At 42.0% G+C, this 15,288-nt stretch overlaps 1 protein-coding gene across 2 annotated transcripts in view; it reads right to left on the bottom strand.

The window, feature by feature from the left end:
* The window catches only part of NUP205 (nucleoporin 205), a 53,092-nt gene extending 51,835 nt beyond the window's left edge, over positions 1–1,257 (bottom strand). For both annotated transcript variants that reach the window (XM_050900433.1, XM_050900440.1), the window contains exon 1: positions 1,230–1,257. In XM_050900433.1, coding sequence (XP_050756390.1) covers positions 1,230–1,257 — 28 coding nt within the window. The remainder of the gene's footprint in view (positions 1–1,229) is intronic.
* Between the last annotated feature and the right edge of the window lie 14,031 nt (positions 1,258–15,288).

Below are 15,288 nucleotides of genomic sequence, written 5' to 3'. Positions count from 1 at the left end.
TTATTTAGGCACCTCTGAGAGTCCTTCACTCCAGTACTGTGTCCAGTTTTGGGCTCCCCAGAGCAAGACACTGAAACAGGGAGCCAGAGAACAGGATGAATGAGGAGAGGCTGAAAGAATTGACCTTGTTTAGTCTTAAGAAAAGAAAGCTAAAGAGGGATGGGAACTTTGTTGTCTTCAACTGTTGAATGGCACTATACACAGAAAACAAAGACAGAGGTACCCCAGGGGAAGTTGAGCAGCAACTGACACAAGCTGCAATACCAAAACTTCCAATTAGCCATCAGTAAAAAAAAAAAAAAAAAAAATTTACTGTGAGGGTGGTCACACATTGGAACAGAGGCCCAGAGAGGCCTCTGGGAGGATCTTCATCCTTACAAGTATTCAAAACTAGTTTAGATAATGCCCTGAGCCACCTGATTGAGCTGGCCTTGCTTTAGGGGGAGGAAGAGAAGGAGTGTTGGACCAGATGACCTCTAAGTTATTCTCCAATTATCTAGTCATTTCCTTTTCTATTAGACTTATTCCCCAGTTATACCAGCAAGTGCTACCTTAGTAACCCAAAACTGCTCCTTGTGACAGGCTATGAAAGGACCATGGATGACCCTGACGCTCCTAACCCTTAGTAACACTCAATGCAAGAAAGACCCGCTCAACATTTCCAGACTCCTTGTGTAGCACAGAGCAAAATTCAGCATGTATTTTGTTTTGCCTTTTATTACACACAGCATTAACAGATGAGTACAATACGGAACTGATGCTTAATCACACATGCACTGAGTTACCACAGTCCTCTCGAACCAAGGTAGCCTTTGCTATCTCACGTCACCAGCTTCATGCACTCTTTGCCGGGATCTGCCAGGCACGGCGGCAGCTCTGACCACAGAGCTCCATCACCAGGCACCTTGGCGCGGCCTGAGCGCCCCGGGCACCACCGCACGGGAGGAGGCCCACACGGAGGCCGCTCTCCCCGCCGCCTACAAGTACCACCGCGGCCCCCACAACCCGGCGCCCCGCAGCCCTGCCCGCCGCCCGCTCGGACCGCGCCGCCTCCTCACGCCCGGCCTTCCCAGGGCCGCCGCCACCGGCTCCGCGGGCTTTGAGAAGGGGCGCGGAGCCGGCGCCCCCCGACCGGCTGGAGGGCGGGGGCTGGCGGCGGGGAAGACAGCGAGCGGCACCGCCGCGGAGGAGAAGGAGGAGCCGCGGCCCCGCGCTCAGGTTCCTCTTACCCGAATTTACCGCCAACGGCGCCGCCATCTTGGAGAGAGGGAGGTGCGATCGCGGCGCCGCCGCCCGAGGAAGGCCCGCCAACACCCCGGGCTGCCCGCAACGGCGCCTCCCGAGGAGCGAGGCAGCGTCCCGCCGGCTCCTCCCGCTGCGGAGGAGGGGGAGAGGGTCCCACGGCTCCTGCCTGGTCCGGCTTTTGGGCAGCCCAGCTGGCGAAAGTTAACAAGCGGCCGTTCCCGCGCCGGCCGCAGCGGCAGGGGCAGGGGCAGGCCGGTGCCGCGGGACCTGCGCCGCGGGCTGACGGGAGTTGTAGTCGCAGAGGGGCGCGGAGCCCCGGCTGAGGCTGAGGCTGGGGCTGTGGCGCTGGTGTGCTCGGCCTTTTCTGGTGTAAGTTGCAGCTTGCTAGTTCATCGTGTCAGTCGGCTTCGTGTTCGTGTTCAAACCTTTTCTAGGTGGCTGCGGAAAAGGGAGAGCACCGGGGTTCTGCATTCCCACGTTCACTCCTCTGTTGTAAATAGAACACCGCTTCTGTGCTATTCAGTTTCTCTTTCCCCCTTCCCTTTCCATATCATGCTGAAGGGAGTCTTTCAAGCCCTGCCCTGTAAGCCGTATTCATTGAATAAGGCAAAGTGCCTGAAGTCAGACGCTGCAGCGAGAGGTAAATTTGTTAGAACGTTTTCAGGTTTTTTTCAGTGAAAAAAAAAAAAAGTGCTACTATTCTTTTTTCAAAACCAGAATGGTTTCAGTTTCTATGGTTTCAGATTGAAGTCTTCAAAAACATGAAATAAGTAATTTGTAAATGTTTCAATGATGGTGATCCTTATTTAAAAATGCAGGTAATTACAACAGCACTATTCACTTAAAACCAGTAAACTAAGGGGTTTTGTTCAACTTTGTTAGCAGGTGCGTGGCTTTTAAAACTCATGTTTCTTGTGCTTCAAATGGTGAACTAGGGTTTACAATCTAGGAAAAAAGGCAACCCTGATAGGGGTTATCCTGTGAAGAAAGCTGCATTTAAACTGAAAGTATGCGCAAGAGAAAAGTACCAGGAATGAAGAAAATAAAGCAAAAAGGACATTTGTACGTGTATGTATCTGGAGCTAAGGAACAAATATTAGTATCTTAGAGGTATCCCATATCTGAAGTCAATTTACCACCCTCTGTCCCAGTAGTAATCAAGTCTCCTCCAGAAATTCCCTCCTGTATTACCTTTAAGATAAAAGATTCCACCAAAAGTATGTATTCATTTTTAGTGCCAATAGTTTCCCCTCTTGAACTTTATTAAAACAATATTTCACGGTTGCAAAACCATGTCCAATGAACTAGACCCATGGGAAATTGGCAAAACAACTATCTGCTTCTCTAGATCTTCCCTATAATGGGATGACAGAAGGGGCAATATAGAGAGAGCAGTGGTCCTGGGGTGAGAGTGAATTGGCAAGGCAGCTATAAGGAAAAAGAGATAGAAACCAGAGAAACAGTTTCACAAGGATTAGTCAGAAGAGAAACAGGAGAGAGAAAAGGAAATTTTAAAAGATGGGGGGGGGGGGGAAGTCTATCCTGTCAAGAACAGCTCCTCTCAGAGTTCAATAGATGAATCCGTTCTCATTAATTTGGCCTAATTTGTTCATTTAGTCAAAGGGCTCATATTTCCTTGAGATTTCCCTTTTCCTGGTCTTAGCCATGAACCAGAACAGACCTATTGCAATGAGAATGATAGACAGTGAATTATTTATTTTATTCTAGGAAAGGAAGAGTGCCAGGCAAGAGGTGAAAGTAGAAAATAATTGAAGTTACTCCACAAGCAGCAGAACTAAAGCAGCCTCGGTACCTGGGTACGGCATTCCTGTATCTTCTCCCGTCTACCCATCACGGCGAAGCCATAGCTCTGTTCCTATGCTGCCCATGTGCCACCCCAAGACCCATGACTATGAAAGGCAGGTATCATGATAAATTCAGAGACGCATGGGTTGATCGCCTGACCACAGCAAACGTAACGGATAGCTTGAGGTTTTGTTTCAGCCTTTCCAACCACAGAGATCCTAATTTTGATCTTTCTCCTTTATACGTTCCCTGATTTTCACAAAGTTTGTGAGGACATAAGTTTTTGACCCCTTTAGCCCTTGATCAGATTAGGTAGGAATTGGTTCAGGAATTGCAACAGGTTCAAAAGTTACTGAAAAAAGTTTGGCAGACAGAGTATGATTTCCTAAATCTAAATTTAAAAAAAAAAAAAAAAAAAAGAGAGAAATAAATAAATGAATCAATTTTTTTTAAAAAGCCTTTCCCAGGCATTAAGAGCTGTCATACTTCTTTTGGCATTCAGATGCAGCCAGATTGCACACACTTTTTTTTACTCCCTGTTGGAGGAAAAAATCCTTTCTAACCACTGCAGATTTAATATTTTAAATTTCCAGATAATTCTTTCCTCTCCTTGCCAACTGGCCAACGGTCACATAGCAACATGAAGAAAAAAAACACCCTGAAAAGAGTGGATGGCATGGGGTAGGTCATTGGGCAGCTGAACTTCAGAAGAAAAATACCACATTTAGCTCCAGCTGCATAGCATTTATTATACTCTTTCTCTGTCAGCAATGTGATATTTTAATGCAAAATAGTTCTGACAGTACAGCTCCTAGTATGGATGAAGTAAGAGAGGTATCTAGATACACCATACCATACATTCTGCACATATTTATATTGGCATAACTGCATCCATCCATGCTTTGATGAGTAGGCAAGTCCATGAATAGTAATTCTTTGCTTATTCTTGCTTTATTTGCTATCCTTTAATTTAGGATCTCATTGTTTACCCGAGATCACTGGCTGGTTTGGTAGACTATTTTTGCCATGTCACTATAGGGAAAGAATACCTCCTTCCTCTTCCTAACAATAGCTCTCAGCAAGTTCTCCAATACAGCTGGGTTCAGTGAGGGACACCGGCTTCTTTCATCCTTAATTACTAGACAGAAATCTGTGAAGTATCAAAGGTAGGCTGACACTAAATACCTGGGATGGATATTAATTCCTCTGGATTCCAGGGAAAGGAGGTCCCAGATCGCCTGTGGGGTAGCGAATTTTGCTTGTGCAGTGAGAGACCTTCGTGTAAGAGATGTTATTTTCTGTAGACAGAAATAACTACTAGTAATAATTTAAATGAGCTGCACAATGGGAACCTGCACTTTGACTGGACTTCTAGGTGGTTTGTGATGTACTACAGGTGTAACATTCTTAATTTTAATAATACTAAATTCAGTCACTGTGGTTCATAGCCAAATCACACATCAAGATACGAAGATGACGATGATGATGATATAATTTATTTTCTTTACATTTTATTATGATCAGGAAGAATAATTATTAGCAAAAAAAAAAGTATTATTCAAATGCCCAAGAGGCCATGCTTAATTTCCTACCTTTAATCTTGAGTGTTATTGTGATCACATCCTGCATGATGGAGCAAAATGAAAATTAAAAGGCTTTTCTGCATTGCAGCTGAAAAAGATGCCTTGTAGAAGTGCATCTACATAAATAGACCAGTCTTTACATTGTGAAATATGTCTCTTTACCCAAAAAGTCAAAAGCATTTCTGGCTACTGATTAGACCATAAAACTTCCTTGAGCTCTTATTTTGACTGACATTAACTCTGTCTGTGCATCTCAGCTTACTGGTCTGTAAAAATGGGTATAACATTTCACAGCAGGCCTGGAATGCCGATCAACTGGATCTTTAGCCTGGCCCCATCTGAACAGAGAAAAAGAATGTGGTTTTGGGTTATGTTAAGTTGGCAGAGTAAAAAACCCTGAATTCTCTTACTACGCCAGCTAATTTTCCTGAAAACTTCTTATCAGGTTATAATCCTGTCTTTGTTGCAAAAAGTGTGTTTTATACATCGAGATAGTTAGCTCGGTGTCAAATCTTAGAATAAAGTCTAAGACCTTTCCCTGCAGCTATTCTCAACAAAATAACTTTGTAATTTCTCTGTCTTCCATCCTAGATATTTCTACTGTCACCATGGTATCTAAGCTCATCAGAGAAACTGCGTGAGGTTGTTGCTAGCTTGGGTAAGTGGTTTATCTAGTCCAAGGCACAAAGAGCTAAATGTTCTCAAAGTTATATGAATACCTTCCTCAGGGTCTGGGAGCAGGGGGAGAGGAGCTGAATAACGGCGAGTGCTGCCCTTCCTGTGTAGGTGAGGACAATTATTGACAATAGGCATCTGACCAGAAATGAATGCCTTGATAAACAGTATCAGTAATTTTCCTGCTTGACAATTGGGCCTTTATGATCCCTGTTCAGGCTTCAGAGGTAAAAGGAAAATACTGTTCTTGGCTGTGTGATGTATTGTGAGTTAATTTTTTCCTAATTCCTGCTTTGAGGCCCTTAGAAATATCTGTCTTGTTATTCTTCCTTCTCTATCTGGGAATGAAGAATAGCTTTTCTTTTTTGTAATAATTTCTCCATTCAGCTTCTGAAGGGAATGAGGCAGTTCCTAGCCCGGGAGATAATCTGATTATTGTAATGATGTAGCTGCTAGTAATTGACAACAAGAGGTGGAGAAACATACAACAGCAGAAATGATGGAAAGACAAAGTACAAGCAAAGTGGAGATATTTGATATAGTAAGTAGAAGTGTTGGCACATCAACTGCCTTATTGATATTCATTCTGTTCAGTGATTTCCGTATCAGATTTACAGATGGTTGATGTTTTTGCTAGTTGCCAGTCCCACAAATTCAGGCTTTGTCCTGAAATTCACACTGAGCACTTTCTGAAGCATGTTGTATATATTCTGCAGGCTGAGTTACACACTTATTGCATCCTTTTGGGTTCCCATCAGAGAATGGATATGTTGGAATAGGTGTAAAGCTACAGAAGTATAATGAGGTCACCTGGGCAACACTGAAGGTGTGTAAAGTTGCACAAAAATGTCTGTGCTAAAAATGTAAAGCACAGGGTTTCTGTAAGCGGATATAGTACAGGAGATGGGGGAGGAAGTATCTGGACAGTCAATCTGAGCTAAATTGGAAGAAATCATTACTTTATACTTACAAACTGAGTGAATTTGATATGGCAACCAGTGAGACTGAGGAAAAAGGGCATCTCACAATGCCATCTCTACTGCAATGTAAAATTGCTTCACAAATTATATTACCATTCTGTTAATTATCTTCCCAGCACTGTCCACTTCTTTGGAGTTCTCTGGGTACTAGATGAGAAGCTCCTGTACACCAAAGATGTGTGCAGAATTTAGCTTGTGCACTTCTGACAGTCAGTTACTGAAATACTTTCCCTGTCCTGATGCTCTGAGATATCTTATTTGAAGGAAAGCCCTGTTTGAATAGGTAGCATAAGAAAGGATTTGCTTTCTGCTCCAGTCCATTTTTGTTTTGTTGACGTTTCCTGAGGATCAGGGAGAATTATCCTCAGGAGCAAGAATCTGAAGGACATGGACCGAACAAATCCAATTTCTGGAATAAGCAACTGTATTAATTGGCTCTGGTGTCAAAATATTTCACTGGAAGTCACATGTCTATTAAAGTCTCCTCCTGCCTTATTTGGTTATGACTGTGCTGCAGAAGGATAATGAGAAGCAATATTAGCTGTTCACAATTAATGGGGCAATTGTTGAGACCACATGTTCAATAACTCCTACCAAGGTGACACCTTAGACATTGGAGCACTAAACTATATTATGTGCTTGAGTGATCAAGGCTGGAGTTTATGGCTTATGGTTATTCAGTTGCTTGGGTGCTTAAGAAGAGAATAGTGGAAAACCTTTATCTTATGCACACGTTTCTGAGCTGCTTGGCACGTATAACTCTCATACCTTTCTTCTAAATGGTGTCAGATGGTCAAAATTAATTATTTCCCTCATCATTCAAGAACATTCCTATGCTAAATCAGACAAAGCTAAATCTCTTTTTGAAATGTAGTGCTGAAAAACACCTGGTCAGCTAATCTGACCTCTCAGATAAAACGAGACCTAACCAATGGAGAAGACAAAATTCTCAGAGTTAATTGTGTGTGTCTGTAGATGTCCAACATGGTGGAATTGTAATCCTTTAGGCCCTTCTGCAAGCCAAAACTACTACTATTGTAGATTAACTTTAGTGGAGTTATAATGAAGCATACTTAGGAGAATAGTTCACTCCAAAGTTAATAACCTATTGAAAGCATGCATACAAGAAATACTGATTTGAAAAACAGAAATTCAAAGGTCAAGACCTACATTCATCAGTATGGTTGGTATCTGCATAAAGGGTCATACCAGTTCTCTTTAAGTAGACAGCAGTAAATTATGATTATGATCTCAGGATAGCTTTACATCTTGTGCTATCTCTTTACAAACGACAATCAGTATTTGCTTGGAAATAACACTCAGAATGTGTCACTCAGCTGCATTCCTAGGCATCTGCCTATTAACAATATAATTTTGTTTTTCTTATGCATCACTCTCAGTCTTATTTAATGCACAGTCTGTCTGCAGAAACAAGAAGTTGCAGTGAGGTCCAGCCCAGGAGAAGCTTGAGGTACTGACTCATTCTGAGACACTGAGGGAAAGGTTTGCTTGCAGGTATATTTAGACTATAACTACACATGGACACTAAGCTATGAGAAACCCCTAAAAATGAGGTGGCCTTATTTTTAATGAAGATTTGATTGTGCCTTTTGAGTGGCTTAGTTTGACATTGTTTTATACTGGCAGATGGTAAACGTGTTTCAAAGTGTGATTTCCCAGAACTTCTCAGAAATTCTAGTGTCAATTTTGAGGTGAGATCCAAACAGCATTATAGGAAAGATTAATGCCTCCCTTTCACTAGAGGAGTTCAGATCACTTGTTCAGCTTGTGAGAGGCTTGCTAAGTTCTTAACATACATCTCCTACCTCCTATAAAGGTTGGAGAGGACTTTGGCATTGTATGCTCTCAATCTCTCATTAGCGCTACTTCATTTTGCAAAAATAATTAAACTTTCACCGGATATGGAACTGGAACCTGCCAGGGAACAGGGTAGAGATAATCCCACCATTCAAAAGACTAATCTGACCACCAGGTAAAGAATATTTCTCCTGCGATTTGTCTCGGTGATTAAGTCTTTTGGACAAAAGCATCAGCGTCAACCAAAAGAATTGAGGGAAGGACAACCCAAGGCCCTCAACTGCCTAGAGCTCTTGCTCAAGTAATGTGAGACTCAAATACTAATTCACTTTCTACCTAAATCACAAAGAAATGTAACTGAAGTGTCTACTACTTTTCTTAACATTATTGATCTTACTTGCCTTCTGTCGTGATTTAACCCCAGCCGGCAACTAAGCACCGCTTGCTCACTCCACCACCCAGTGGGATGGGGGAGAGAATTAAAAAAAAAAGTGAAACTCGTGGGTTGAGATAAAGACAGTTTAATAGGACAGAAAGGAAGGAAAATAATGATAATAATAAAATGACAATAATAATACTAACAGAATTAGAATATACAAAACAAGTGATGCGCAATGCAATTGCTCACCACTCACCGACCAATGCCCAGTTAGTTCCTGAGCAGCGATCTGCCCCTCCCAGCCAACTCCCCCCAGTTTATATACTGGGCATGACATCATATGGTATGGAATAGCTCTTTGGCCAGCTTGGGTCAGCTGTCCTGGCTGTGTCCCCTCCCAGCTTCTTGTGCCCCTCCAGCCTTCTTGCTGGCTGGGCACGAGAAGCTGAAAAATCCTTGACTTAGTATGAACACTACTTAGTAACCACTAAAAACATCAGTGTGTTATCAACATTATTCTCCTACTAAATCCAGAACACAGCACTATACTAGCTACTAGGAAGAAAATTAACTCTATCCCAGCCAAAACCAGGACAGACCAAAAACATGTTTTTATTTTTATTGATCAGAGCCACTCTTTTAATACTTTCTGGTTTGTTTGCCTACTCAGATAAACCAGTGAGTCATATAGCCCCAGTGCTCTCAATAAACTGATTTCTTGTCTGAAAGTTCTGTGTCTTTTCTCTCTGTTCATGGCTCCATAAAATAATGATCCATCTCCAACTCTTACCTCACACCAACTTTCATGTGTAACGCCAGAAAAAGGACTTTTTGAGGAGTTAGTCTCCCTCTAGACCTAACAGCCTTCTGCGCTGCGAGGACTCCCTGTTCATAAACAACTTACCTCCTCTTGAAATACTGTGCAAACACAGACTTAAAGTTAAGGCAATAGTGTTAACTGTTGGTATTTAAAATTAAGGGGAAAAAATAAGGGGACAGTAAGTACACACATAGCTAGTATCACCCAGGGCTGTGTATGTTCTTACTCATGTGATGCTTCTCTGCCCACATCCTTCTCTCATCCAAATCATGGCTGGAGTCAGCCATGTCATAGTAAGAAGTTCTTCAATGGAAGCCTGGCTGCCATTGCTAGACCCAGTTGACACAAGGGCTGCTGTGGTAGGACAGGAGTAATCACCTTCCTGGTAACCTTTTGTCACATGCTGTGACATGAACAAACTGCCCAAGCTCAGCCTTTTCCCAGTGGGGCACACCTCACAGGTAATTGTGCTGTCAGTCTGCTCCACAGCAGTTGTCAACCCTCTGCAGACTGAGCTGCCAGGGCTCACTTTTAGAGCTTTTATTTAAAACAACTGCTTGAATTTCACAGGTGCAAAAACTTAAGCACTGGAGCACTTCCTAAAAAGAGGGCTTAGAGCCACAATCCTTTTGAACTTTTGTGTGCTGAATTTTCTGGAGACTTCTTTCATGAACTGGTTGCTTCATGACGTGCAGAGCTGTTTTATCCAAATGTAAGGAGGACATAACATGCTACTAAACTTTAAAGGTCTATACAAGATGCAGATGAGCCATGAAAACCTAAGGTGGCTCTATTTATCCTCTTAATTCCTCAGTTATCTGAGACGAAAGGTAGCAATTAAAGGTGAATGCTGTATCATAGCTAAGTTTTCTTAAGGAATTACACTGCTCACAATATTAGCCAAGCGCCTTTTACGGTTTTGATTGTTCAGTCACATCAACAATTAAAAAGCAATGCCTAATAAAACTCAGTTAGGCCATCGCGTTCTGCTTTGTATAGGAGTTCAACAGAACCCTTGTTATTCTTTCAGCAGTTTTACTCCACATTTTGAGACCTGTGCTCTTTGTTTCTGCTCTTTTACTTTTCATGAAAATAGTCGTACCTCAATAAATAGATGATGTACCTCTTTAGCTATTTTTAAATAAAATCCACAGGGGTATTTTCACTTATATTACTAAATTGAGATAAGCTTGGATTTCAACTAGATCTTGAAGATGAAAAAATAACTCCCTTGTCTTTACTAAGATCTCAGCTGAGACAACTTACTGTTTACCTGTCCTGAGGTGAGAATGTATGACTTCACTCCAGTGAGAAAAGCTCTGAGAGTGCTCCCTCTGATTTCTGTGCCTTTGAAGTGGGCCTGCAATGAGTCAAGGTATAGACTGCTCAGAAGAATGAGGAAAGGTATATATTACTCAGAAGGAAGAAAGTCCAGTGTCTAGATTCCTATCTGCAAAGAGGAGGAGTGAAGAAGCAAGCAACCAGCAACTCACTTCCCTCTTGCCCTGATTTTGGCAAAGTCTTTTTACCCAAGTGGGAAGTAGCTGGCTGCCCACCTAATCTTAACGCTCTTACTCTGCTACTTCTGTGCTGGAGAGTGAAGAAAGTGATGGCCCACCATGTTGGTTGAATGAATGAGTTGCCTCTGAAGGACAACGAAGCTGTCCACATGCTTATGGCAGAACCTGCTGTTAGGCATCACCCTGTGCATCTTACTCTGCAGTACATTCCCTACTGTCTTCTCTCAGGAGATTGTTCATTACCTGCTATTCTGCTTAGTCATAGCTTTACCCTGAAGTCTTTTCAAAATTTATTCCAACGTAATACACCCAAGAGATTAAACATGGAAGATTCTGGATAGATTTGGTAGAATCTGGTGGGTGCCCACCTTTTTTTTGTATAATACTGTACCCAGTGTTTTCCACAGTGTAGGTCTAATATTCAACATGGAAATCCTGTGTGGGAAATTTGCAGAATGGAACTGTCTTTCAGAGAAGATGAGTTTTCATTGACCTCGGGAGAAGTTGCAAGTGCTCACCTGTTTTGGAAAGCAGGCTACTTTCATGGGATCTTGTGCAAATATAAACACCTAAAAGTTTTGGAAGTTGTGGCTTTTAGACATTACACTGTTTTATTTACTAGTTAGGAGAAATACTGCTAGGCATGGACTAAAACCACACAAAAAACTCAGCATATCTTTCCTTCTGCCCATGTCAATCCAACAACTGTGCAGTACATTTTAAGGCCCAGCATACAGTGAGTTTGCATAAAACAAATTGTAAGCACTTCAGGCAAGCATGACATAATACACCATCAGTGGAAGTGCTGGTGGCACATCTGTTCTGAAGCTTTCCATGCAAAAACTCATTTTGGTTTCCCAGGTATGATACCAATACAAAGAGAGTGAGGAGAAGAAAACAAAATGAAAGTGAGTTAAAGTAAAAATCAGCACATGATTTACATGGCGTAGCAAAATATGGCTCCTATCAGAGTCTGGCTGGCTACAGTTTAAAATAACCTATTTAAGAATCAGAGGCAATTTATCATTCCTTAAAAAAAAAAAACAAGTGCTAGATTATTAGGAGTAAAAGAAACTAGGTCTACCCAGGGCTTTAATTCTATGTCTGGCCTGTTAGCAGGAAATTCTCCTATTCATGCAGTAATGTGCCAATGATTTTAAAATGTTGCAGGGGAAAACACAGTAAAATTTTAAAATCCATATGAAAGAATAAAAAATCTATATTAAAATAGAAAAATATCTACCATCCTTTAGGTGTCTTGGTTAACCTATACAATATGGTCGGGATACTAGCGTGGTCTCTGCTCTCCCTGGATATGATCCCTGCCCTCGGTGGCTCTCAGCCTGGCCCCATCATGCTGCAGGGCCCTGGAGGGAAGATGGAGCAGAAGGGGAAAGAGAGGAGAGCAGTGCAAGGCACACAGCACAACCTTCGCTCTGTCAACATGTCAAGCAGAGGCTGTTAAGAAGAGGAAATGTTCTCTATCAGAATATAAGGGCCCAATTTCTCTGTACAACAAGCACATCTATGTCATACAGAGTCTCAGTTACGGTGCTGCCTATATGCAAGACTGATCTTATTATTCTGGGATCTCTCATTTGTCATCATTACAGTCGGGTTCCTGCAGCTCCTTAAGGAACATACTCATATTTCTGATTAACAAATGCTTTGACTTTCCTATTTAATCTATTATTTTGCCTATCTAACCTATCTAATTTCAGGCTTGTCTCTCTATCAGCATTATTTATATAGCATAAAATTAGCTGCAGTAGCTCACATTCCTTTGGCAAAAGGAAGTAGATCTGCCTGGAAAACTGCAAGGTTGCAGCTGGAGCTTGGCTGGTGCAATATATTTACAAGCATCAAAGTTCACCCCAGCCCTTTAATGCAACATCATACTTTCTTGACAGGTGACCTCCCATCACACCTGGCCTATGCAGAACATGAGCTCCAACACCGATGAAGTTGGTGGAAATCCTTGTAACTAACAGTTCCTGTTTATACGGCAGCCATGGAATCAATACGCAGGATCAAGTATTGCATTTTCTCAAGTTGTGCACTTTTTATTTCGTCTCAGCAAATCCCATACGGCTGAGGCGTTTTTATAAGAATGCGAGCAATTTTGAGCTCTGTGGAAAATGCTGAGTGGTGTCAGATGCAGGCAGAGAAGGGCAGAAGAGAAAAAATACATTCCTTTGAACACACTAATATAGAAGGCAATTAAGGAATACAACAATAATGAGTAATCATTCTCTCTCGTAATGTATGTTGCACTTTAAAGAGCAGGTGAGGACTCCCTGAAAACAATAACAAGTAACATAATGAAGTCCTGTCTACACAGGAATGTTACTTCATTTTAGATGAGTTGGCTTGAGTGCATTTGCAAAGATTGTTTTAAAGTGGCTGGGCTTTCTTTTTGCATGAATGAAACCCAGGCTTACCAGCCCACAGCCTTCAGCTATGAGCTGCATCAAGCTGAGAGGATTCTGTCCATTTTTGAATGATTTTCCCTCATTGTATAATGTGATAAGGTTTATCTGCTGCCTGGCCCCTGAGTGCCCTCTTCTGTTACAAAATCATCTGGATTAGGTACGTCATCACTCTTGCTGAATGCTGATGGCTTCCTTTGCAATTCCAGTGTGTGTGTGTCCCCAGATTCACACATTTTTTTAGAGCAGCGCCTCTTTTCCTCCCCTGATACTGTCTCATGGGTTGTGTGTAGCATGTCCAGCCCCAGCTCTATGACACTGCCTCAAATATTAGAATTTGTGAGTGTTGGCCAAACTGAATGCAAGAGAGGGACGTTCCTGAGAAATGGACCAATGCCACCATAAAGCAAAATAATGCTGGCTGGTCTACAAGAGCACAAGGGATGTGAACAGGACCTCCAGGACTTCTAACTGTTCAGAATAGGATGAGCTGTGAAAGATTTATCCATGGGAAGTCACCGCTGAACCCCAGTATTGTAACGTACCCAGGTGATTTACCACAGCTGTCAAATGATATCACTTCAAATAGGGAGTTGTAGAGCCAGTATTTTTTTTCAAACCACTAAATTGAAATGCAAAGACTGAGGTTACAAAAATGCTGTTTGAAATCCAAATAGATGGTCAGCTTGAAAACGCTGCAAAGGGAAATATTCCTATCATGTCCTGTATTATATTGTAGCTCTGCATTTCTAAACCAGGTGGTATCTGGATGCCATCACCGGTGGTGGAAATCAGCTGTATGAACCATGAGCCTCTTTCCATCCGTTTGGCACCACCTTCCCTAGTGTGGTCATTGTGGTGCTCCACAAACAAGAAATCAATCTTCTGTCCCCACCTTCCACTGCTTGACTACGCATCTGGGCTCGCTGCTACTCTTCCTGCCACTCAAATAATGTGGCAGCACTGCATGAGTTAAAGGGAATACAGATTGCAGGGCAGGCATATTTATTGCCACAGCGGATGCAGGAAAAAAGCAATAGCAAATATACTTTGGCTCATAGTTTGTTCAGCACTCTTTAGCTCCTTTCACATTTTATGAGATGAATTACCAAAATTAAACATTTCAAAATGCTGAGATTATAAGACACTTATAATCAAATCTTCAGCAATATAAAATTCTTGGATTCAGGCCAATTGCTCTAAAGTCTGTTCCCTTCTAGTGCACATGATGCTGACCTGTGTGTGTTATAGGAGATCTTAAGATAAAGACTACGTTCCATTTTACTATGCACAGAGCAAAGCAATGCAGCCTTCTTGGTTGCTTGTCTGCATGGTGTCTCTCTCTCACTTCTGCGATTGAATATATTTCAGTACCCTTCTATGCAATGCTGCATATCTTCCTGATTTATCCATTGCCTTTGTCAGTAAGACTTTTTCTCATCTCTTGGAAACACACTTCAAGGTAACATTGCCTCAGAGGTGCACATAGAACTGCAAACTTGAATCCTGTTACTATTCACCTCTCATTAGCCCAGCATCTTCCCTCCTTCCCATTCCAACACCAGCACAGGATTTATATGGAAAGGAGATGTAGAGTGGGAGGCATCTTATTTTATTACACACTACTGGGTTCCCTGGGAACATCCATTTCCTAGGGAAGCCCAGACTGGAAAAACAGATGGGAATGACATTCCAAAATTGAGAAAAAAAATGAAACCTATTATCATTGGCACTGAATTAAGTATAGAAATGAAAAATATTTGCAATTTGTCTCTGGCAACTGAGGCACCGTTATGATGAGGAACATGAGCCTTGCAAGCTGCTTGATGCATAAAAAATGTTTCAAAAAAGAAAAGGAGGATAGTAAGGAGAAGTCCAAGGATTCTGTGAACGGATTTCAGCACAGGAGCCAGAAGGCAAAAAAAGAGCTGGAAGGATGCTTGTGACAACTTGTGTTAAGTTTCACATGAGTGTCTAGATTCAAAGGAGTTCGGGACAAGGAAAACAACATACAGGAAGATTTGCTGTAAATA

Source organism: Gymnogyps californianus, chromosome 1 (genome assembly GCF_018139145.2).
Source record: "Gymnogyps californianus isolate 813 chromosome 1, ASM1813914v2, whole genome shotgun sequence".
Classification (NCBI taxonomy): Eukaryota; Metazoa; Chordata; class Aves; order Accipitriformes; family Cathartidae; genus Gymnogyps; species Gymnogyps californianus.
Note: the sequence above shows the minus strand (reverse complement) of the source record. Positions and strands in the feature narration are given on the sequence as shown.